The sequence below is a fragment of the Actinia tenebrosa genome, unplaced genomic scaffold, assembly GCF_029948245.1.
Source record: "Actinia tenebrosa isolate PJP-AT-01 unplaced genomic scaffold, QUT_ActTen_1.0 PGA_scaffold15__27_contigs__length_11533743, whole genome shotgun sequence".
Lineage (NCBI taxonomy): Eukaryota > Metazoa > Cnidaria > Anthozoa > Actiniaria > Actiniidae > Actinia > Actinia tenebrosa.
Genome location: NW_028292575.1, coordinates 2,053,592 through 2,077,718, shown reverse-complemented (window position 1 = coordinate 2,077,718; position 24,127 = coordinate 2,053,592). Strand labels below are relative to the sequence as shown.

The window sequence follows — 24,127 nt, the reverse complement described above, 5'->3', positions numbered from 1 at the left end:
CAATTTGTCGTTTAAGACCATTCATTATTGATGTCATGCGAGGAAAAGGTGCCTTTCCTAGTAGATAGTTCCGCCCAAAATTAAAATTCTGAAATCTCCCTGCATCCTCCCCCCCACCCCGTTTCTTCTGTGTGCTTTTGAAAAAAATACAACTGATCCTCCTTTATCCATCCTGTATTGGAATATTTTTCAATCTCTCAGTTCTCTTTCTTTTTTTCAGAACTCCCGTAGAGGAGGTATACGGAGACTCTGCTCGCAGGGTAGAGCAGATAATGAGATTCAAAGACTTTTATCAGACGATTCCCAGAAGTTTCAGCTCTGTAAATCGACATATTTTCATTCTTAAACAAAAGAAAAAATATATATTTCTGAAGGCTTTGTTTCTGCAGTAGTTGTTGATTTTGTTCACTCACTTTGGCAATATACTCTGCAAAGAAAAAGATTCCACTAAACACCCACGAATCTTGAACCGTGGACAGGGTCTGGAAGGGTATTTGCGGGAACTGGGACACGGATAGAATATTTTTTTACGTGATTCGGGATGTTGCCATCGGCCGTGACTCTCGGGAATTGCCGAATTTAATGTCCCGGGAAAACGTGAAAACATTAATAAATAAATAAAAATTTTAATGCTTTTGAATATGTTGAATGTGGTCGTCGATGGCAAAATGTCGTCGGTCGCGGGATTTCGGGGAAAAATAGCGCATAATTCGGGACCCGACCCCCCCCCCCCCCCTTCCAGACTCCTGCGTGGCATGCACAACATTACATATAATTATCTGTACATCGACATATTAATTTTTTTATACCAAAAGGACAAACGACAAAAAAATTAAGTTGTTTTTTGCGCAAGGTAGATTATTATATTAAGGATGTCAAGGGCGGATCCGGAGGGGGGGGGGGGGGGGGCAAAGGGGGGCTGAAGCCTGAAACTGAAGAATTAGATGCTTTTTTATTGCTTCCGTTGTGATGACGGAAGAAACTCAATTAGCCTCCCTAAACTCAATTACCCCCCCCCCCCCCATAAAATTTTGGCCCTTCGATGTGAACTTCGTTTTCCGAGAAACATTATCTTGAAGAAATTTACAATAGTTTCATAATCATCAAACGCGTGACGCAATTACTCAAACGACCCTGGCCTCACTGATCATGCCACGTGACCTATAAAATAAACAGCAAATTAAATTTCCAAACGTAGAGAAAAGTTACTCAAAGACCACACGACACAAGTCTAGCATGGCTTTGTCGGCGCATTCAGTTGAGATCGAGGTGAGTTTTACTGATCGTACTGTTATTTGGCGTCGAATAGTCACGTAAGTTTGCTCAATCAGTAGTCTTCCACCACATGGTTTATTAATTAGGCTATACGTGGACAATGTCCGATCTATCAATTTATTTGTTGTTTATACTTATTTTATCCTCATAAATTATCCATAACACGTTATTTTCAAACTATTTAGCAATTTGTACATGTATCATTGTTGTAGTATGATAATACAACTTTGACTCTTACTTTGTTGGACAATAAGCCTTTTTGCAAATACATGATCATGAATGTGTACTTAAACTGCTGATAAATGCCGTAGTTCTCTAGGAACGATTTGTACTTTTTCTAACTCATTAATCGTTAATTATTAATCCTAGTTGGAATTTTAGAAAATTTCAGAGCAAAAATGAATTGCTGATCGAAGATAACGAAAGCTTTATCGTCGTAACGCACCACAAAAAAATTTAACTAAGCTTAATGATTGCATAAGATGTTCTTTTCCTACTCATGTTATTGCAACTTTACGCATCGATAAATAAAATAGAAAGACTTTGTGATAAAAGATTTCAAGATAGTTAAAACCAACTAAGCTTTGGATAGCATATATTCCAAGTTTCCGCGCCTTACCTTTCCAAGCAGCATGCTTACTATATTTAATGACCTATATTGTTTAAAATAATATTCTTATTTTCAAATTGCTTAATTAACAAGAGGGTTTTTTAAACTATCTTTTAATAATATAACCTGGTTAGATCTTAAATTTTATTACATTTTGCATATGAGCTTGTTAAGTTCTATGCATATATCTATAGCCTATGACCTTTTGCATCAGTTGCATGGTTTCGCAATCATTTATGATTGATTGCTACAAACTTAGACACTTGAAAAGTTAGACACTTTGTTTACCATGTCTTATGCATATATCTATAGCCTATGACCTTTTACATCAGTTATATGGTTTCGCAATGGAATCATTTATGATTGATTGATTACAAACTTAGACACTTGAAAAGCTAGACAGTTTGTTTGCTGTGTCTTGCTCAAGCCAAACCAATTGTGAACTGAAACTCATCAGATCTTTCATCTAATTCCGCAGACCATATAGGCCCCGCAGGCGCCATGAATAATTAACATCAAGAATTAGTCGAGCGTGCAACATTAACTTGTAAATTGTTTGTTGTAGAGAGTCGTACAATCTTCTGTGTAATTGTGGAATAGTTGCCAAACTAGAATTAATAAATATGCATGTTGGAGTGAATGTTTACGAAGGCTCGACTATTCATGTAGTTGGAGACTACATATGCAAATAATATTGAAAACAAGGATTCACCAGAGTTTCTTTAATTTAAAATTACAACTCTTTTGTCATGTATTAATTACATAATTAATCAGTTAACCTTAGATAATCGTCTTTACCTTCGTTGTTCATTGTCCTGATACAGACCACGGGATGCCACTCTTGAGAGCGGATTCTTTTATATGTAAATATTTTAAAACGTTTATCATAAAAGAACAATTCTCAGCGGATGTAACCTTATGAAATTGGCCATTTGCATATGAAGGTAGAGAGGTCTATCCAACGGATTTGCACTAAATAGTTAATGGAAATAGATGTAGTTAATAGTTATGGAAATCAGTAGACTGCAGTACCCATTCATCTTCGTATAACAGTCCAATGGCTATCAATAAATCTGTCATAACATATTTGTCAATGTACCATAATGCACGTAAGCACAATTTTAGCCAGTTTTTCGTTAAGGAAGCCACCCAACTGGCTTTAATTCTCACCAGAAAGACATGTCAACGGTCACATGGTGATTGGATGATATCAGACCGTTTCATAAACATGTAGTCTCCTACACATCGCTATTAGTTTCGTCACGCAACGCTTAGAGGGGAGTGAGCGTGGCGTGACGACACTAATAGCAGCTGCGTAGGAGACTGATAAACATGCCGTTGGTATCACTTTTATTGTATATTTGTTTTCTAGAATTTGCTGGCTCTGAATCCAAGAATTCCTAAAAAAGCCAACTTTGTGCCAACAGTTGCAACAAAGCGCAACAAGAAACACTGGAAGAGAAACCAGAAAAAGAACTGTGGGGTATGTACTGATAACCATTTGTCTGTCTGTCTGTTCAACTGTATGTCTCTTCATCTGTCTGTCTGTCCATCTGTCTGTTTGTCTGTCTGTCTGTCTGTCTTTCTGTCCGTCTGTGTCTGTTCGTCTGTCTGTCTGTTTGTCTGTCTGTCTGTCCATCTGTCTTTCTGTCTTTTTATGATACATTTAATGAATCAAGTGGATTCCCTGATCAGAGATGTTACATTCCTAAAGTCAGTAATTGCAGAGAAAGATGAAAAAGATCAGGAAATTTTAGATTTGAAAGAAGAAATTAGTATTCAAAAAGAGAGAGTTAAAACTCTTCAGAAAGAAAAGGACGCTTTAGTTGGAACAATAGCCATTCTTATGTCAAACAAAGAAAGTAATTGTCCAGGGATGGAGTCTGTTATTGAAATCACAAAACCCAGTTTAGAAGTTTCAATAAGTGATGTGACCAACAAAAAAAAAGAAAAAGAAAAAGAGCAATAAAAAGAAGAAGCCGATTCCAGAGGCACAAACCGGTAGTTCTTTGAGTAACACGACTAATAATAAGTCTTCTGGATCGGCTCAGTCCAACAGTAACTCATCTAAAACGTCATCCAGTGAAGTTTCCACATCAACCGCTGCAAGACCATCTAACCGCACTGTAATAGTGGGTGATTCTATTATATCCAAACTAGAGGGCTGGAAAATGTCCAACAAAAATAACAGAGTAATTATCAATGATTTTCCAGGATCTACGGTTGATGATCTTAAAAATCACATAAAACCAATTGTTAGAAGAAAGCCGGACAGAATTATTATCCACATTGGCACTAACAATCTTTGGCAAGATAAACCACAAGAAATTGTGAACAAAATCAAGGATGTCTGTGACTATATTGAAAAAAACTCAAATTGCTCATTCGCAATTTCTGAACTACCTGTCAGATCCGACTCATCCGAACTGGAAATGGCACGGAAGAAAGTAAACCAGCTCCTACACCAGTCCTTCGATGATGTGATATCTCATTCCACAGTTACAGAAAGGGGTCTCAACTCAAAAGGATTACATTTAAATCGATCTGGACTGTCCGCTCTAGCTAAGGATTTTAATAGTTACATTCATTATAATAATGATATTTGATTAAATACTGAGTCTGACAGTACGCCATCTACCTCTAACTGCAGCCTAATACCTAAGGTAAGAGGTTTTAAAGTAGCAAGTTTAAATATTGTTAGTCTGCCCTTACACTTGGATGAAATTAGACTGCTTCTTGAGGATGAGATGTTTGATATATTAGCTTTAAACAAAACTCGTCTAGACGAATTTATTTCTAATGATTTAATGAATATCAATAATTATGTCTTAATTAGAAAAGATAGGAATAGATTCGGAGGAGGAATTTGCTTATATATACATTCCAGGAATAAGTATTTAATCAGGGAAAATGTTATATGTGAACAAACCAATCATGAAATAATCGTTATTGATATTGTCAAACCAAACTGTAAGCCTTTTGGAATTTGTGCTTTTTATAGGCCACCAAACAGTGACAGATCCTTTTTTGAATCTTTCGAACGTATAGTTCAAACTTATGATGATGAATTTAAGGAGTTACTCTTGATGGGCGACCTAAATTGTAACTTCTTATCTAACCTTGATGATTCTAAATTACTACTTACAAAGTCGATTAAAGGTGTGTCTGTCTGTCTGTCCATCAGCCTGTCTGTCCATCTGTCTGTCTGTCCATCTGTCTGTCTGTCCATCTGTCTGTCTGTCCATCTGTCTGTCTGTCCATCTGTCTGTCTGTCCATCTGTCTGTCTGTCCATCTGTCTGTCTGTCTGTCCATCTGTCTGTCTGTTCATCTGTCTGTCCGTCTGTCTGTCCATCTGTCTGTTTGTCCATCCGTCTGTCCATCTCTTTGTCTGTCCATCTGTCTGTCCATCTGTCTGTCCATCTGTCTGTCTGTCCATCTGTCTGTCTGTCCATCTGTCTGTCTGGTCTGTCTGTCCACCAGTCAGGTGTAGGGTAAAATTCCAATTCAATCTGTTAGCCATCCCCTGACTTGGATCAGCAGAGAGCTTGTTTCAAGGTTTGATGAATTTGAGGATGTTTAAGTGTGTCTTGTCTGTTACTCCATCTGACTCTGCATCTTTCCAAGAGAAGGCAAAATGATAATTACATGAAATATTGAATTTGTTTCAATGATTAGACATGCAACACTCTTGAGAAGAACTTTGATGACATCAAGCACACCACCCTGAGTGAAAGAGGAGCGTTGAAAGAAGCATCCAGGTAGAAAGAACATCTAGTTCTCGTTAAACTTAGACTGGTTATTGTATGAGTGGGAAACATTCGGTAGTGACTTACAACATGTACATGGTACAACAAATGGCTTCCCATTGTCTTCTAGTGATTTGTAACTGGATATAAAGCTAGTCATCACTTTGCTCTGCTGCCATTTTTCTGGGTTGTGGATCAACTCTGATCAGCTGGAGTACATGACTGCCTGCAGAGGGAAGCAGTTTTACAAGCCAAAAAATAGTTAGCTTTCGATATATGCCTTATCATTGATGACTCTTAAAACTCCAATGTATGCAGGCTTAGCCTCATGTCCAGGAGTTGCTTTGTTCATTATTCTGATTTTTGCTTTTGTTTTCAGATCTCAGAAGTGAGGCTTAGCCCACATGACTGGAGTTTTAAGAGTCTTCAATAGATTAAAGATAGATAATTTTAGTCAAGTTTAGGTTTAATGGTGACAATAGTGTCTTGATAATAATGATATATGATGATGATGGTAAAGAAAGATAATGATTTTGACAATGCATGCGCTATGATTGCATGTCCGATCACATGATTACAATCTTGATAATGTGTGCATAAAAAGAACCCCTAATATATTGATTCATAAACTTGCATTGGACATGGCGTTGTTTTGCAGGTGCCTAAAGTGTGCAGATGCCCCATGCCAGAAAAGCTGTCCCACTCAGCTTGACATCAAGAACTTCATTTCTTGCATTTCTACCAAGGTAATGATGATGATGATGATGTAATGATGGTGATGATGATGGATATGAGTGATCTTAGTGATGGTGGTGGTGGTGATAAATATGGTGTTGTTGATGATGGTGAAGATGATACACAATGTTGAGTGATGATGGTGATAATGATGAAACATGGTAACTAATGATGATGGTGATGATGATGATGCATGGTGATGAATGTTGATGTTGAGATGCATGATGTCATTAAGTTTTGATGACAATTAGTAATTATGTGGTGAGTTGATTTACCTCAGGCGAATGGTTTCATGGGTGTGTTGGTGATGATGGTGATATCAAACATGATCATGATTCTGCATGGTAATGATAATGGAGGTAATGATGATGATGATGATGGTAATGATGGTGATGATGGTGATGATGATGATGGTAATGATGATGGTGATAGTGATGATAGTCGTGATGATGATGTGATGTGATGAAGGTCGTCATGCCTGATAATGATAGGTTTTGGGATGTTGATGATGATGTTGCTGATGTAATGCACATTTATATATCCCTAGAACTACTACGGAGCAGCCAAGGCCATCTTCAGCGACAACCCTCTTGGTTTGACATGTGGCATGGTGTGCCCCACAAGTGACCTGTGTGTTGGAGGGTGCAACCTCTATGCATCTGAAGAAGGACCAATCAACATTGGAGGACTCCAGCAATTTGCTACTGAAGTAAGTTTTCATCCCCCCCCCCCCCCCCCCATCCTTCTCATTCTCTGGCCCTCTCCTCTGCTCTACTTTAACATATGCTTCTGCTCCCCTTTAAATCTCATCTCCTCCTCTCTCTAATTCACTTCCATTTCTTTCCACTTTTGTACCATTTAAATCCACCCATCACATCTCTTCTCTATTCCCATCTTCTTCCCTTCCCATCCCTTTTCTCCATTCCACAACATTGTGTTCTTTCCCTTCCTTTCTTTCTCTTCTCCCTATTTTTCCTTTCCTCCCCACAGAGTAAATGAAGAGTACTTTGTCTATGGAAAGCCACTGCTTAATCCCATTTATTATATCCATCCACATCTCTTATCTCCTCCCATCTTTTTACTTCCTTCATATCCACTTCTCTTTTTGTTCTCTTCTCTTCACTCTCTTCTTTTCTAATCTCATTCCAAAGCCATTCTTTGCCTACGGTAAGAGCACTTGCCTCTCGTCAATGCAACCCTGGCTCAAGTCCCACTAGGCTCAGTGTCGTATGTGAGTAGAGTTGTTTGTTGGTTCTCTCCTGTGCTTTGAGGGGTTTTTTCCAGGTTCTCAGATTTTCCTCCGTCCAAAAAATCAACTTCAAACCTTCAATTTGATCATGAAAAGAGGCCCACATGTTTGTTAGTTAAGTGCTAACCTCCTTAAAACAACTATGATTTCCTACTTCTACTTCCAATCTCTACTTACTACCCTCCTCTCTTCTCTTCTATCAGTCTTCTCAAAGATAAGTCGCCTAGTTTTGAAATTCCCTTAACATTTATTGCCTTTGTGAACCATCAATCTTTAGGTCTTCAAAGAAATGAAGTTGCCCCAGATCCGTGACCCAAGTCTGACACCTCTAGACCAGCTTCCAAAGAGCTATGATGCCAAGGTAATTTTGTGGTATTTCCTCTCCTTTACCACAATATGACTTCAACAGTTGCCCAAAATGTGTTATGTACCCACTGGGCTACGCCTGCGCCACGACATTGTGACGGCTAGATAATGAAAATTGTGGTAAATAAGAGAACATACAATGGTAAACTGGAAGAAATTGGTTAGATTATTTTATGAGACGTTTTAATGTACAGGGCAAGTGGATATTTGGACGAGAAAAAATGTCGATCCTTTCCACATTCTAAATTGTCTCATAAGTCAATCAATCAATCAATCATTATTCATTACTTCTCCTATAAATATTTACACTGCACAATAGAAAATTAATACAATACTAAAGTAAATGTTACTCAAAATGACTATAAAGCTAATCTAGTTGAGTAACAATGTCCAAAGAATATTTCTGCATGTAAATCGTTGGACGTTATTTATTTCCAAAAATTGACATTTCTTTTTGACTGAATATTGCAAATTGAGTTACAGATGCAGAATATCGGTGATATTTGTACTCTACTCAGGGTTCGTGCTACTCCTTGAAATCCTTGAAAAGCCCTGGAATTGAAAACACGTCGTTTCAAGGGCGCTTGAAAAGCCCTTGAAAATAGAGAAAAACGCCAAAACTCCTGGAATACTCCTTGAATTTAATGCAAACTTAATGTTATTTCTAACTTTCCTTTTAAAATAAATAACGAGTTTCTGGTTGCTTGTTTACTGGTTGGTTGCGCGTCATACTCGTTTTTTATCTAAGCTAGTGGCCCCGGCTGAATTAGCTGCACTTTAACATTGGATCAATGTTTAAACCACGTTCTAATACAAAAAACTTTGTCCTTCAAAATCGAATTTTTGTGCTTGAAAAGTGCTTAAAAAGTCCTTGAATTTTGTAACGAAAATGTAGCACGAACCCTGTCTACTGAGTATATAGTTGGATAATGAATATCATTTATTTCATTATCATTAGAAATATTCTTTTCTGATTTTGATGAAGTATCACGATGTCTTATAGGTTGCGCTTATCGGGTGTGGACCAGCATCTATTAGCTGTGCAACGTTTCTTGGTCGTCTTGGATACAAAGACCTTACTATCTTTGAAAAACAAGAGTATATTGGTGGTTTGAGGTAAAGAATCTCTGTTATGTATAAACAACGTACAAAGATGATAAGCGTATGTTGGATTTTGTAGAGGAAACGAGTTTCTTCTTCGGAGGCAGAAAACACATGTACCTTTTTCCTTCTACAGTGCCTGTAGAACACTCTCGACCCCAGAGCCTTTTCATATTCTTACTGCGCATGTTCAACCCTCTAGCATTTCATCATTGAATGACATGCGCAAAATCATACAATTTGTCGTCACGACAAAATAGATTTTGCTTTGGATGTCAATCAAAGTATTTTCATGACCTTGTTGGAAAATACAAAGTTTTCAAGGGCACGCACCTATGTAATGTCCTTAATTGACGTCCACAAAAACATACGGCGTTGTACCGTCGATTCTGCATGTGCTGTTAAGATGCACTGTTAAAACATTTTCCTAAAGAATTCCCTAACAGAACCATGACGGAAGACCAAAGAAATGCGGCTTATTCACCTATTAGGCACTCTTAGTCCCAATGGGATTAATGAACGCTTTGCTTTTAACTAGCCCACTCTTTTGTCTTTTGATTGTTTCTTTCGTTTCCTTGCCCACCTTGTTCTCATTGGTTTCTTTTGTCTTGTTCTCAGTATATAAACACTTCTTTCTACCACCTCTTTCTCTTTTACTCCGACGAAACGTCTGTAAGTTTTTTCATCTTTTCACGGTGTAAAATGTACCCTTTTATCATTACCAGAACCATGGTTTAGAAACGCTATTTGTCCTTAGACATGCTTATAATTACCCTGGGCTCCAGAGGTTCTATTTCGCTTCTTGTGATCGTAACGAGCGAGTACCAAAGCCGCTAGCAGTCGAAAGGAATTATTTCTCCTCGCGACGTCCCTTGAAAACAGCAAACGCCAGAGCGAGAAAATAAAAACTCTGGACCCCAGGGTAGCTTACAAGGGACTCCATCTACGTTTTTTTTTCGCCGATATCTAATGCTTTTACCTCAATCTTCTTTGACTTTGGATTTAATTTCTGTTGCTTTTATGTGCCATAGTTCTTCTGAGATCCCGCAGTTTCGTCTTCCATATGACGTCGTGGATTTTGAAGTTCGTCTCATGACAGATCTGGGTGTTAAGGTACGATTCCATTACATGATCTAGATTACTTAATGCTATCAATCCTGAAACAGCCTCTGGGCTGATCTAAGTCAGGGCATGGCTAACTCACAGATCGGACCCTGAAACAACCTCTGGGCTGATCTAAGTCAGGGCACGGATAACTCACAGGTCAAACCCTGAAACAACCTCAGGGCTGATCTAAGTCAGGGCATGGCTAACTCACAGATCAATCCCTGAAACACCTCTGGGCTGATCTAAGTCAGGGCATGGCTAACTCACAGATCACTCCCTGAACCACCTCTGGGCTGATCTAAGTCAGGGCATGGCTAACTCACAGATCACTCCCTGAAACACCTCTGGGCTGATCTAAGTCAGGGCATGGCTAACTCACAGATCACTCCCTGAAACACCTCTGGGCTGATCTAAGTCAGGGCACGGCTAACTCACAGACTGAACCCTGAACCCAGAAAACCGAAAAAGCTGGAGAACGACTCTCAAATCGAACTTAAGACCCCAGAGGTAAACTCATGGTCAGCTAGTCACCAGTTTGTTTATTGTGTGTTATGTTGTTGTAGGTCGAGCTTGGTAAGCCACTGTCAGCTGATGGAGGACTGACAGTCAAGGCCCTGAAGGATGATGGGTACAAGGCAGTTTTCCTTGGAATAGGTAACGAGAAATGATTAATAAAGGCTTGATGATGATGATGATGAGAATGATGATAATAACTGTGGTGGTGGTGCATGGTGATAATGACGATGCTGGTGGTGGTGGTGCTGCTGCTGCTGATGATATGGTATTGCTAATGATGATGTTGTATGATAATGGTGATGGTGATGATAATAATGATGATGATGATAGTGAGAATGATAATAACTGTGGTAGTGATGCTTGGTGATAATGACGATGCTGGTGGTGGTGGTGGTGGTGGTGGTGGTGCTGATGATGATATGGTATTGCTAATGATGATGTATGATAATGGTGGTGGTGATGATAATAATGATGATGATGATAGTGATGGTGATGGTGGTGGTGATGGTGATGGTGATGGTGATGGTGATGGTGATGGTGGTGGTGGTGGTGATGGTGATGGTGGTGGTGGTGGTAGTGGTGATGGTGGTGGCGATGGTGATGGTGATGGTGATGATAATGATGCTGAAGAAGGCGATGATGGTGCTGACGATTGTGATGTTGATGATAATGATGGTAGTGATGACATTGATGATGGTGATGATAATGATGGCAATGATGATGGTGATGATGATCATGCCGATAATGGTGATGTTGTGGATGGTAATGTTGTTGGTGAAGATGACGGTAATGTTGATGATGGTGGAGTTGTTGCTCATGATAATGAAGACTAGGGTGATGACGATGATATCTGGTGCTAAAAATTTAAACTACTTTCTCAGGCCTACCCCAGCCCAAGCAGTTCCATGTGTTTGAAGGTCTTACCATAGAGAATGGTTTCTACACATCAAAGAATTTTCTACCAGTTGTCTCAGGCGGAAGCAAACCAGGTAACGAGCAAAGCAGTGGTGTACTATAGCAGTCTTCGTATGACTCTGAAAAGATCGCAGCAAGAACGCGCTCGTGACACGGTAAGGCGTACGCCAGACCAATCACATTGCACGAAAATTTGCTCTCCATCCAATAAAATACCCGAAACACGTCACGAACACTGCGCGGACACGGTCACGCCAAGGTCACGGCACTGTCAGACCAACCACTTTTCGCGATGAAAAAAACAGTCAATTAAAATCTTAGAAAACATCATGGTCACTTCACGGCAAGCACGGGCACCGAGTTTTTCATAGTCATGCGAAAACTGCTATAGTAATACACTCTCCTCTCACCTCTGGGTCTGTGGGGCCTTGGGTTCTCTGCCTTGGTCTTGGCATCACGTGTTAGAATTTGTTTGATCTCTTCCTTGAATCCTGCGTGTGGCCCTCTATCTTCATTTTCTCTAAATGAGACAGGACCGCCATTTTACGTAGTCATCCAAGCCACAGTGAAGATCTTGCAGTTGCAGATATTTTTCGCGCATAGTCAGCAACGCCTACCCGCCTGTTGGTCTACCAGGGCTTGAGCCTTCACCTCAGCCACAACACGCCAATGATCATCGAGCAAAGCCAATGGTTTGTGTCATGGCTTGCTGTTCGCGATTGTAATGCGTTTTGTTTCTGTTTTGAAGGTATGTGTTCATGCAAGAGTCAGCTGCCCCAGCTGACCGGCAGCGTCATCGTACTAGGAGCAGGAGACACGGCTTTCGATTGCTGTACCTCAGCCCTGCGCTGTGGAGCCAAGAGGGTGTTTGTTGCCTTCAGAAAGGGGTTCACTAACATCAGAGCAGTCCCTGAAGAGGTGAGTGTTATCTAGTGCGCTTTGATTGGATCAACTGATGTCGTATATTGCTTACTATCAATCACGTGACTTTTTGGAGTTGACTGGGGGGAAAACAAGCGGTTGACTGGGGGGCAACTAGTGGATGTTAAGTCAAAAAATGTCAAAATAAGTCCTCAAACTATTGTATTTGACTATTTCTACGACATGAAACCAGAAAACAAGAGATCAAAACAACCTCCAAGATTCTACAAGGCATTAAAAATGCAGCTATTACCGGAAGTGACGTCTATTGATAGCAACCTATCCCGTACCTTGCTGCCGTTGCCGTGAAGACCCTGTGTTCGATCGTTTTGATTGCTTGTTTACCTTTGAGTTGAACTGTTGTCAACATGTCTGACCTGGGTGATTTTGTAGAGTCATGCGTCGTTCATGAATTTCAATTTATCGTACAGCCGCCGAACCAGAGGTCCAATCATCATTAATAAAGTACCATATTCTTTCATTTCAGATGCAGCTTGCTGTGGATGAGAAATGTGAATTCCTTCCTTTCATGTCTCCTAAAAAGGTAACAAACAACAATCCTTGTCATCTCATCTTACCTTGCTTCTTTCCTCATTTCTATAAAGACATTACAGCCATTCTCAATCGCACGCGCCGCTCTAGCGATTGTTTCTATCGCGACGAAGAAGCTGTTGGTAGACGTCAATCAAGGCGTTTCCATTACATTCTATAGGCACGTGCACTTATAGCTTTGTGTTTTCCGACAATGTCATGGAAACGCCTTGTGATTGACATCCACTAAAACCTTCGTCGCGACAGAAACAATCGCTAGAGGGCGCGTGTGGTTGAGAATGGCTGTGATAAACCCTTTGTTTTGGGTGTCATGTTTTGGAAAAAGAAAGAAACAATGCTTAAGAGGAAGACACGTGGTCTGATATGGGAGAAATAAAACTAACGAAAACGTCTTGTTCGTTACTAAAGGTAAACGTAAAGGATGGGAAAATAGTATCGATGGAGTTCTTCAAGACAGAACAGGTGAGGAAACAAGTAAAATATTTGGTATAGCAACCACTTTTATTCGATAGCGTACTGCTTTTGTCTTAGCGTTTTTAACATGTCTGTGATAATGTTTCTTGTAGCTTGATGATGGGACATGGATTGAAGATGAAGATCAGACAATGAAGATCAAAGCAAACTTTGTCATATCGGCCTTTGGATCAACACTGAATGACAAGAAGGGTACGAACCATCTACTCTGTTCTCCTCTCCTCTCCTCTCCTCTCCTCTTCCATTTCTGTACTAACCTTTTCTTTACAAATTTCAATCCACAGTTGCTGAAGCTTTGTCCCCAGTCAAACTCAACAAGTGGGGCCTACCGGAAGTGAACCCTGAAACCATGGCAACCAGCGAACCTGGAGTGTATTGTGGTGGTGACTTGGCGGGTGCAGCTAATACAACTGTTGAGAGTGTCAACGATGGAAAACATGCTGCATTCTTCATTCACAAGTATTTACAGGTATGGTCTTCCTGTGGCAATGCCCACCACAGGCATCCCAAAGATATCGTAGCATACTTATGAAAATTTCTCGCAATTTTCTTTTCCAGTCCCTTGAAAACATCACCGTCCCTGACGAACCCAGTCTCCCTCGGTTCTTCACCCCCGTCGATCAAGTTGACCTCAGTGTCGAAATCTGCGGGCTCAAGTTCTCCAACCCATTTGGCCTTGCGAGCGCTCCTCCTACCACCACGTCAGCCATGATGAGGCGAGGTTTCCAAGCTGGATGGGGATTTGCTTTGACAAAGACGTTTAGCTTGGATAAGGTATAGTGTATGTCTAGGTTTATTACTGGGCTTCAATCAGCTGATAAAAGTCTTTCGGAATCTCATTATCTCCTCCAAATGTTGGTCAAACACCTAGCACCAAGTGCTTTCAACCAGAAAGAATCCGAAAACTGGGTTTCAATCAGCTGATAAAAGTCATTAAATCTCATTATCTCCTCCAAATATTGGCCAAACACCTAGCACCAAGTGCTTTCAACCAGAAAAAATCCAAAAACTGGGTTTCAATCAGCTGATAAAAGTCATTACATCTTATTATCTCCTCCAAATATTGGCCAAACACCTAGCACCAAGTGCTTTCAACCAGAAAGAATCCAAAAACTGGGTTTCAATCAGCTGATAAAAGTCATTACATCTCATTATCTGCTGTAAATGGTTGTCAAAGACTGTACACCACGTGCTGTCAGCCAAACAGAAGTCTATTAAAACCATTTGATTCAGGTGATGAACATTCTGCGGATATCAGTTAAGGTTAAATTAGGAATGTTATACTTGCAGTAAGACATAAGGAAAAAGAGAGGTTGTCTTTGACTGGTTAATTTAGAATCTTAACTTGAACCTTAAACTCTTCATCTTATATTTTCAGGATATTGTCACCAACGTGTCGCCTCGAATCGTCCGCGGGACCACCTCGGGTAACGTGTATGGTCCCGGACAGGGCTCTTTCTTGAACATCGAGCTGATCAGCGAGAAAACTGCTGCCTATTGGTGTAGGTCCATTACAGAGCTGAAGAAAGACTTCAAAGACCAGGTGTGTTGGGTAATATGTGTGTTGAGAAATGTCCAGGTTTGGTTTACCTGCGGTAGGACCAGTTTCAAGCTTTTGGGGTACCTATGGTTACGGCTTCCTCTTATTAAATATTTATTAATGAAAGGTTCGGTTTCCATAGATACTCATCGCTAGCATCATGTGTGGTTATATCAAGGAAGACTGGACAGAGCTCGCCAAGATGGCAGAGGTTAGTCAACGCTTGTGACGTTACAACGGCTTTGTTGGTATCCATGGTAACGGGATATATAACCAATATTCCTAAATCTTCATCTTCTAGGACGCAGGTGCGGATGCCCTGGAGTTGAATCTGTCCTGCCCACACGGTATGGGAGAGAGAGGCATGGGTCTAGCTTGTGGACAGGTAACCATAGTGACCTATAGTTCATATTTTTCGTTCATACATAAGGTACTGACTTACAGTATGTACACGGTACGACATGCCTTAATGTTGAAATGGCTTCCCATAAGAATGCTTATCCTATGAGTGGGAAACATACGGTACTGACTTACAGCGCGAACGGAATAAGACTTGCCGTAACATTGAAATGGCTTCCCATAAGAATGATTATCGTACGAGTGGAAAAAAAACGGTACTGACTTACAGCACGTGCACGGTACGACATGCCGTAACATTGAAATGGCTTCCCATAAGAATGGTTATCGTATGAGTGGTAAGCGTACGGTACTGACTTACAGCACGTGCACGGTACGACATGCCGTAACATTGAAATGGCTTCCCATAAGAATGGTTATCGTATGAGTGGTAAGCGTACGGTACTGACTTACAGCACGTGCACGGTACAACATGCCGTAACATTGAAATGGCTTCCCATAAGAATGGTTATCGTATGAGTGGTAAGCGTACGGTACTGACTTATAGCACGTACACGGTACGACATGCCGTAACATTGAAATGGCTTCCCATAAGAATGGTTATCGTATGAGTGGTAAGCGTACGGTACTGACTTATAGCACGTACACGGTACGACATGCCGTAACATTGAAATGGCTTCCCATAAGAATGGTTATCGTATGAGTGGTAAGCGTACGGTACTGACTTACAGCACGTGCACGGTACGACATGCCGTAACATTGAAATGGCTTCCTATTGTCTTCCAGTAATTCATCCAATCACAACGAGTAGTTACGGCTACATCACATGACCGCATCCCAGCATAATGATTGGATGATAAGTCCTACTTAACTTTCCTTTCTTATCATTCTTTCTTTCTTTACTCAGAATCCTGAGTTGGTTCGTAACATTTGTCGTTGGGTTCGTGCTGCTGTCAAGATCCCATTCTTCGCCAAACTGACTCCAAATGTCACTGATATAATAGCCATAGCAAGGGCAGCAAAAGAGGGTGAGTCATACAGCCTTTACTCAGACTGCATTTACACGGTACCGGACGAATATAAACCGGTCAAAAAGTTGTACGTTTAGGGGTTTCGTTCACACGGGACTGAGCTATCCCAACGAAAATTCGTACGCCTAGCCGTGCAAATTTGGATCCGGTTCCGTGTAAAAAGAACGTAAAGAGACCGTTCCCGGCAAACGGTATGTGCAGGTCAAATTTTTGACCCGCTAAAAATTCGCACGTTACCATGTAAACGCAGCCTGAATCTCTCCGTCTGTAGAGTGAAAGAATTACTTGATTGAAAATCATGCCCTCGGAGCTAGAGGTCCATGGTTCGATCCTTAGGATCTTAACGTCTTTTTGGACTCTTTTCTAATTCGCGTAGCTTCAGCTTTGAATACTTTGAAGATAAAGAACAAATGGAGAGAGGAGAGTTTTGTCTGTCTGTCCTTAGTCTCAACTTGACCCCTTACACATTGTTTCAGGTAAAGCTGATGGAGTAACAGCTACCAACACAGTATCAGCCCTGATGGGTCTCAAGAATGACGCCGCTGCATGGCCAAATGTCGGCCGAGAACATAAGACCACATATGGTGGAATGTCCGGTAACGCCATCCGTCCCATCGCACTACGTGCCGTGTCTGCCATTGCTAATGCTCTTCCTGGATTCCCTATCCTGGCAACTGGTGGTATTGACAGCGCTGATGCTGCGTTGCAGTTCATTCACTGTGGTGCCAGTGTAGTCCAGGTAGGTAGGGTAAGGTGTGGTGAGCTGGAGTTTAATTTACCAGTGCAGTCCAGGTAGGCCGTAAGGGGATCGGAGGGTTGGAGTCTTCCTGGATGTGGTGCCAGTGTAGTCCAGGTAGGTAGGCAGGGCTGCCTAGACTTCCTTTAGTTTTTCAGTGCAATCCAGTTAGGCTAGGAGTGCAGGTTTAGCGTCTTCCTGGACTTCTTTCTTTGTGGTGCCACATCGCAGTCTACGTAGGTTAGCCACAAGGCGAGAGGAGCTAGGGAGGGATTGAGATTTCCTGGATTCTTCATCGTGGTGCAAGCGCATTCCAGGTTTACGCTAAACACTTTGGGAGGGCTATTCTTTCTGGATTTCATCCACTGTGGTCATGGTGCCAACCAGATAGGTTAGACTCTAAAGAAAGACAGACTTCCTGGACTTTCTTCACTGTGGTCCGAGTACATATTTACGTCCTCAGTGGTTCTCTTTTGGCTTTAGGTGTGTAGCGCTGTACAGAACCAAGATTTTACTGTAGTGGACGACTACATCTTGGGCCTCAAGTGTCTCTTATACATGAAGTCAGTGGAAGAGTTTGGTGAGTGGAATGGACAGTCTCCACCAACACCAAGACACCAGCTGGGGAAACCACTACCGAGGGTTGCAGACGTTATTGGAAAGGTAAACTGGTCTCATTGTATTTTAGTATAAATACACAGGTGATAATTGAAAATCTCACGCGCTGATTGGTCGAGAAAGTCAGATTATCACACGATAATCACGTCCAACGATTATCCAAAATGGCGGCCAGCCGCTTTGTTGCTGTTCCTAATGTTAAATGTGTTTCTCATCTTTTTTTTTTTTTTTTTGAAAGAAGCACCTGTGTATTTATACTAAAACAATTATTCACTTCAGGCTCAGTGAATATCGGGAATAATAACGTCAACGTCGGCGAATAATTGTTAAGTAAACACCGACCATGTTGGAAGGCAGAACAAAGTATTCTCTTTCATTGTCATCCAATATAGCTGCCATCATATGGTCGTGCAATATCGCTCTATAAAATAGGTGTGAATATCTTGGAAGAAGAAAGGTAATATTGAAATGAAGCTTCACCTGTAAGCCCGCAAAGAATTACTGGGTAATAATCTTGGCACAGGTAGACCAAGCTGCTGTTATTGTACAAAATTACTGTTGTCTGTAAAATAAAAGAAGCCAGCTTTCTGTGGAGAAAAACCGAATATTAGTCACTTCTTTCGAATCAATTGATACAATCATTGAGACCTACCTTTTGTTATCATTCTTTCCTAGGGTCTTCCTAACTTTGGGCCGTTCTTAAAGCAACGAAACGAAATCATAGCTAAGAACAAACGAGAGGGCAACATCCTTACTGAGGGGGTAACCCCACCGGCAAAAACAAGAACATTAGTCAAACAGTCAAAACCAACACCTTCAGTCAAGGTAATGTTAAGGGGCAAGGTAATGCTTTGGTTCCTGTATGGGGGAGGGGGGGGGGAGGAACGTTATTTAGTGGGAAAAGGGCTTGGGGTTAAGAGGAGAAGGTCATGAAGGTCATCAGTAAAACTTTGAACGTTTGTGGAGGGTCAAACCTTTACAGTTTGACGACACCTGTTTCCTTGTTGACTTGAAAGGAGGGTCATGAATTTCCTTAATAAAGGAAAGGGGGCCCTCATCTACCTTTCTAAAAATACTGTTGAGGGGCACCGGTGCCATCAATACCTTCCAACTGTTGGCTTGGTTGATAGGGAGGAGTGTGCTGCCCGCACCCTGATGAGGAGGAGGAGGAGGGGGAGAAGGGGGAGAGGGAGAAGAAGGAGAAAGAGGAGGAGAAGGAGAAGGTGGAGAAGAGGAGAACGAGAGGATATAGGTCAGATGAGTTTGGTGATTTGGGTGTTGTGGTGGAATGGTCTCGTTGATGCGTTCTCGCACCCTCTACTCCCTTCTTCTGTCTTCACCCCGCTTTTTTCTCCGTCTCCTTCGTCTTCTCCTTCTCTCTTCTCTTCTGCTCTTCGTCCTCTTTTCTTCTTCCCTTTCTCTTCTGTCCTTTCTGCTTTCTTCCTGTTCTCCTTCTTCCTTCTTCTTCTTCTCTCTCTCTCTTCCTTCTCTTCTTCTCTCCTCTTCTTCCTCTCTCTCTTCTCCCTTTCCCTTCTTCGTCCCTTCCCTCTCCCTCTTCTTCCTTTCTCTCTCCTGCTTTTCTGCTCTTCTCTCTTCTGGTCTTCTGCTCCGCCTCTTCTTGCTACAACCATTTCAAAAGTTTACGGCCAATCCCCCAATCACCAAGCAAAGGGTATGCAAACCTATAAATAACAAATGAAATATCAATACCCTTGCTCTTATCAGGACATTATTGGATTGGCACTTGACAAGATAGGTAACTATGGAGACCTTGACAACAAACAGCAAGTGATAGCTAAGATTGATGAAGAAATGTGCATCAACTGTGGCAAGTGCTACATGACCTGCAACGACTCTGGTTACCAGGCTATCGAGTTTGACCCGGTGACCCACCTGCCACGTGTGACTGATGACTGTACTGGGTGCACGCTGTGTGTTAGTGTCTGTCCTATCATAGGTGGGTGTCTTTTTTCCTTCTTCAAACCTTATGAAATGTCCTCAGGTTTTTCAAGGAGCTTTCCTTTTTTTAAACATCATCTGTAGTCTTGTTGATGATTTGAATCCAGAATAGTGTAGCTGCGATGTACTTGTCTTACACCCCTGGGACCCCGGATTCCTTGACTCAACATCACATATGAGTAGGATTTGTTGGGGCACTCCCTTGACGCGATGGTTTTTCTCCAGCTTTACTTGCAGCCCTCAGGGCAGCCGCCATTTTATGGTGTCCAAGTCATGGCAGAAGACTAACCATTTGCAGTTATTTTTATTTAGAACAAAGATAACATATTTTACTCAACATATTCTACATCAGCAGAAGAAAGTAAAAAATATTCTGAAGTTCTAAACTCATTCTGAATAGTTTGTTATTCTCTACTTTTTCTCACAGACTGTATCACCATGGTTAACAGGCCAACACCCTACGTCCCCAACCGAGGTGTCCCTCTCGCTGTCATGGCGGAGTCTTAAGCCCACTACCTTATATCAGCATGTTTATTACGTTCTATATATTGAATAGGATATATGTTATCAGTGAACTGGCTTTTCTTATTAATAGTTTGATATTATCTAAGGTAGTGTTAGATTTAGAATTGTATTGCACGTGCACAAGTAGTGTGAAACGTAATATATTCAATATTTAATGCACTGTGTTTAGGATATACTACAACCTGCAATATGATTTTTCATACATAAACTACCACAATCCTTTTCTAAATCTTTTTTCATATTCAAATGTTAAATCTCCTTTTGAGAATACCAATACAATAGTGAAAATTAGCTACCAAAAGGGATTGTGTAAGTGTAGGTATAAAACGTCGCCGTGCTTGAGGCCTATTGGTTGTACATGTGTTAGGCTGTGAATGGTAGATAGTGCTTGGTAGAAGCATGGAAAGGAAGACAAGAGAAAGGTGTTAGAAAGGAGGGTAATTGGAGGTATTATAGATGTTTAATTCTTATCTACTTACTTTTAACATGCACGTATAGCCTCGTAATGCTCTGTTCCATGGGACAATCCCATTAGCCTTGTATTATCTTATCCTGTTTGATCATATCTTTCTCTCGCCATTCTTCACACGAAGAAAGAATCTCTGATCCCGCTGCATCCCATGACTATGTATACTACCTTTTATCCTGTATGTGCCCCCGTGCCCTGCTTTACCCTTATTCCCCTCCACCCTGTACTCACCGATTATCCTGTATTCATCTTTTATGTTCACCCTTGCCCAGCTTCACTCCTGTTCCCCTCCACCCTGTACTCACCTTTTGTCCCCATTGCTCTGTTTTACCCTTTACCCTGTACTTAACTGTTATCTTGTAGCATCTTTCATCCTGTATATTTCCCCCGTACCTACCTATGACCACTCCGTTACTCCTACAATAACCCATTACTGTTACTAAGCTTAGACACAGGACTAGCCATAAATTCCTTTTGAATTTTTTGTTGTTTTTTGTTGTTTTGTTTTTTTGAAATTCATTCATAATCCATCTTCGAATTTCAGGGATAAAAAGAGGTTGTCTAGGACTTCAACGTTTTCATATTAATTCATTATAGTTAAGAATAAATGTGTATTCTACAATTTCAACTGCTACAGTTTATCTTTAATTATTGCTATTTTAGATAGATTATTGGTTTGTCAAAAAATGTATCCTTGTTGCTGGGTTTCAATCAGCTTATAAATATTTTGAATCTCATTTGCTACGAAGTCAACGTTGGTCTTGATAAATGAATAAACACATCAAATCAAACCTCGAGGCTACTCACGCGAATTCGGGAAGAACATCCGTTTTTAGTGTCGACCGACACTAAAAAATTGGAAACTCCTATCGATTCAGATGAACATTTCGTTCGAGACCTTTCTCGTTCCCAGATCCTCCTCGGTTGTCGTTCCTTCCCGCCAGAAGCTCTGGAAAATCCTTCAAATTCTTGCAATTCGATAGGCTTTAAGGAAGAACAATAGATCTACTTTTTGATTGGATAATCGAAGGTAGTAGCGGGTAGACAAATAGATGTTTTTGTTCGCCATTCGTGGATTTCACAAAATCAAAGAACAAAACACTCAACAGCGTTTTCTATTTCCTCCATAATATTTCAAATAACATTCCTTTCCTTAACAAATCTGGAGAAAAACCACCTCTTGATCTACATTGATTTAAATTAAATACAAATTAGTTAAAACGCGCGGATAAAAAGCCTCATAAGTGCTTCGTACTTGTTTGCTTCTTCAAACATGTCTTTGTGCCAGAAGTGCGAGGGACAAAACTGTTCATGTTTTGGTAGGTTTTTGTTTCATTTAGTTTCTTTCCAAAAAAAATTGAAAGTAAAATTAGCATATTCGTACAATATCACGAAGAAGTTTATGGAGAAAGTTTTCACTCGTGTCGTTGCAACTATAATCATTCAAGCCGGCCTTTTCTCATCGTACATACAACGCTCCACCAGGATTGGCTACATTGGTCAGGTGATTGTCATAAGATGCGGTACCACAAGGATCATGGACAGGCCGGCACTTGTCAGTTTTTCCTTCTAAATAAATATAATTATTTGTATTGAGCAATATAGCTGGCCCACAGGTTTTTGTGGTATCAAGCGTATTTGGAGCGACAGTGGAACAGGTTGGTGTAATGACCTTGACAATTCTACACGTCACACTTCCTGCCACAAAGTTCACAAGACTTCCGGTTCCGTCTACACAGGCTACCCAGTTAGTGATATTAGGCTTTAGAAGGATCTCGTTACCAATCTTCTTCCACAGAGAAAAATCCATGGCCGAGTGAGAAGGCTCACTGAGCGGGGTTGTCGTAGACTGAGGCGCCCATGTCCCAGAAGACTTGTCCACAGGCCAGTTTGGTATTGGAGTCACTGCGTTTGCCCCATCAGTAAACGTAGTATACTGAGTAAATGTATAGCTGTAGACAAGGGTCCAGCCTCCTCCATCGGTGGTCATATCACAGAACACTTCGAATGGCGCAGACGATATCTCATTGAACTTCATCCAGTAAACACCTGACTTTACCTGGTTGTCAAGGTTCTTGAACCATTTACAGGATAATATTGGTTTATGAGGAGAAAACCCGAGAGCATCCCGTATCTCCATGTAGATGGTGTTTTGTTGACTAACAATCTTCTCTGGGTGTCTAGTCTTGGTAGAGTACTTCAGTTCACATGTCTTGTTCGTCAGGTTCATGTTGATGCTTGCACAATTTATGTTGTCCTCACATTTTCTGTAACATGCAAAGATTGTTTCCACCTTGGACGATTCAAGAGTGAATCCTTGCAAGTACACATCTTTTTCTAAGTATTGTTTGGTCGGCCACATCGTAGCGTAGGTGACTTTGTGCTTGAGAAGGAACAGCATAAAGACGAACACAAGCTGTGTCTTCATCCTGAACATGTCGAATCTGTAAAAAATAATTAGCTTTAAAAAAACACTTTGAATTTTTTTTTTAATCTAAAGACGTAGGAGAAGAAGATGCAAGTTGGAACAAGAAGAACAAAAAGAAGAACAAGAACAAGAAGTAGAACTACAAGAAGAAGAAAAACGAGAAGAAAGAAAAAGAAGAACTGAGAAGAAGAAGAAGAAGATAGAAAAGAAGAAAAGAAGAGAAGAAGAAAAAAGAAAAGAAGAAGAAGAAGAAGAAGAAGAAGAAGTAGAATAAAAAAGAAGAGAAGAAAAGTAGTAAAAAAAGAAGAAGAGAAGTAGAGAAGAAGAAAAAAGAGATAATAAGAAGCATAAGAAGAAGAATAAAAGAAACGAACAGAAGAAAAGAATCCTACGTCGATCCCAGCCGCAGAATAGCCTCCCCGCCGCCGCCCGAGCCGCCGTGCCTATCCGCCCCGCCGCCGCCGCCCGCCCTCTCCGCCCTCCTCCTCCCTCCGCCTCGCCGCCTCCGCCTCCGCCGCCTCCTCGCCGCCGCCGCCTCTCCCCCCGCCGCCTCCGCCGCCGCCGCCTCCGCCTCCTCCTCCTCCGCCCCGCCCGCCGCCGCGCCTCTCCTCCCCCCGCCCCCGCCGCCCCCTCCGAAGCGAAAAAGATGTTAGAAGAAAATTCCAAATAATCGATACAATGCATGTATATTATTTCGTTTTCTTTCCTTTCCTATTCAAGGAAAGTCGGCAATTTATTTTTGAATGCATACCTTCAAAGAAGTAAGATTGAAGTGCCGAACGGTCTAGCTTGGTTGAGATCGATAACCTTTTCTTAGGGAAGAAAGCCTTTATGGACGTCTACCAAATTCGATTTTTGGGTCATTTAAAACTGGATAAAACCATCTCAACAGGAGA

The 24,127-nt window shown here is 41.1% G+C and overlaps 2 protein-coding genes across 2 annotated transcripts; one reads left to right on the top strand and one right to left on the bottom strand.

Annotated features, from left to right (window-relative positions):
- Positions 1 to 1,120: 1,120 nt before the first annotated feature.
- Positions 1,121 to 21,431, top strand: LOC116293513 (dihydropyrimidine dehydrogenase [NADP(+)]). Its single transcript, XM_089030449.1, has 25 exons — positions 1,121 to 1,269; positions 3,258 to 3,368; positions 5,562 to 5,644; positions 6,291 to 6,378; positions 6,915 to 7,076; positions 7,894 to 7,977; positions 8,986 to 9,098; positions 10,115 to 10,196; positions 10,754 to 10,844; positions 11,588 to 11,695; positions 12,370 to 12,539; positions 13,030 to 13,086; positions 13,503 to 13,556; positions 13,661 to 13,760; positions 13,853 to 14,037; positions 14,127 to 14,342; positions 14,947 to 15,111; positions 15,251 to 15,319; positions 15,410 to 15,493; positions 16,373 to 16,493; positions 16,973 to 17,235; positions 17,716 to 17,895; positions 18,526 to 18,675; positions 19,576 to 19,807; positions 20,237 to 21,431. Exons 1-25 carry the CDS (start codon positions 1,237 to 1,239, stop codon positions 20,314 to 20,316), a joined length of 3,081 nt encoding a protein of 1,026 aa, XP_088886575.1. The 5' UTR covers positions 1,121 to 1,236; the 3' UTR covers positions 20,317 to 21,431.
- A 482-nt stretch (positions 21,432 to 21,913) lies between these two features.
- On the bottom strand, positions 21,914 to 24,127 carry LOC116293514 (uncharacterized). The gene is made up of 2 exons (XM_031700951.2): positions 23,983 to 24,127; positions 21,914 to 23,247 (listed from the first exon to the last, which is right to left on the bottom strand). The coding sequence occupies exon 2, from the start codon at positions 23,238 to 23,240 to the stop codon at positions 22,263 to 22,265; it is 978 nt and encodes a 325-aa protein (XP_031556811.1). The 5' UTR covers positions 23,241 to 23,247; positions 23,983 to 24,127; the 3' UTR covers positions 21,914 to 22,262.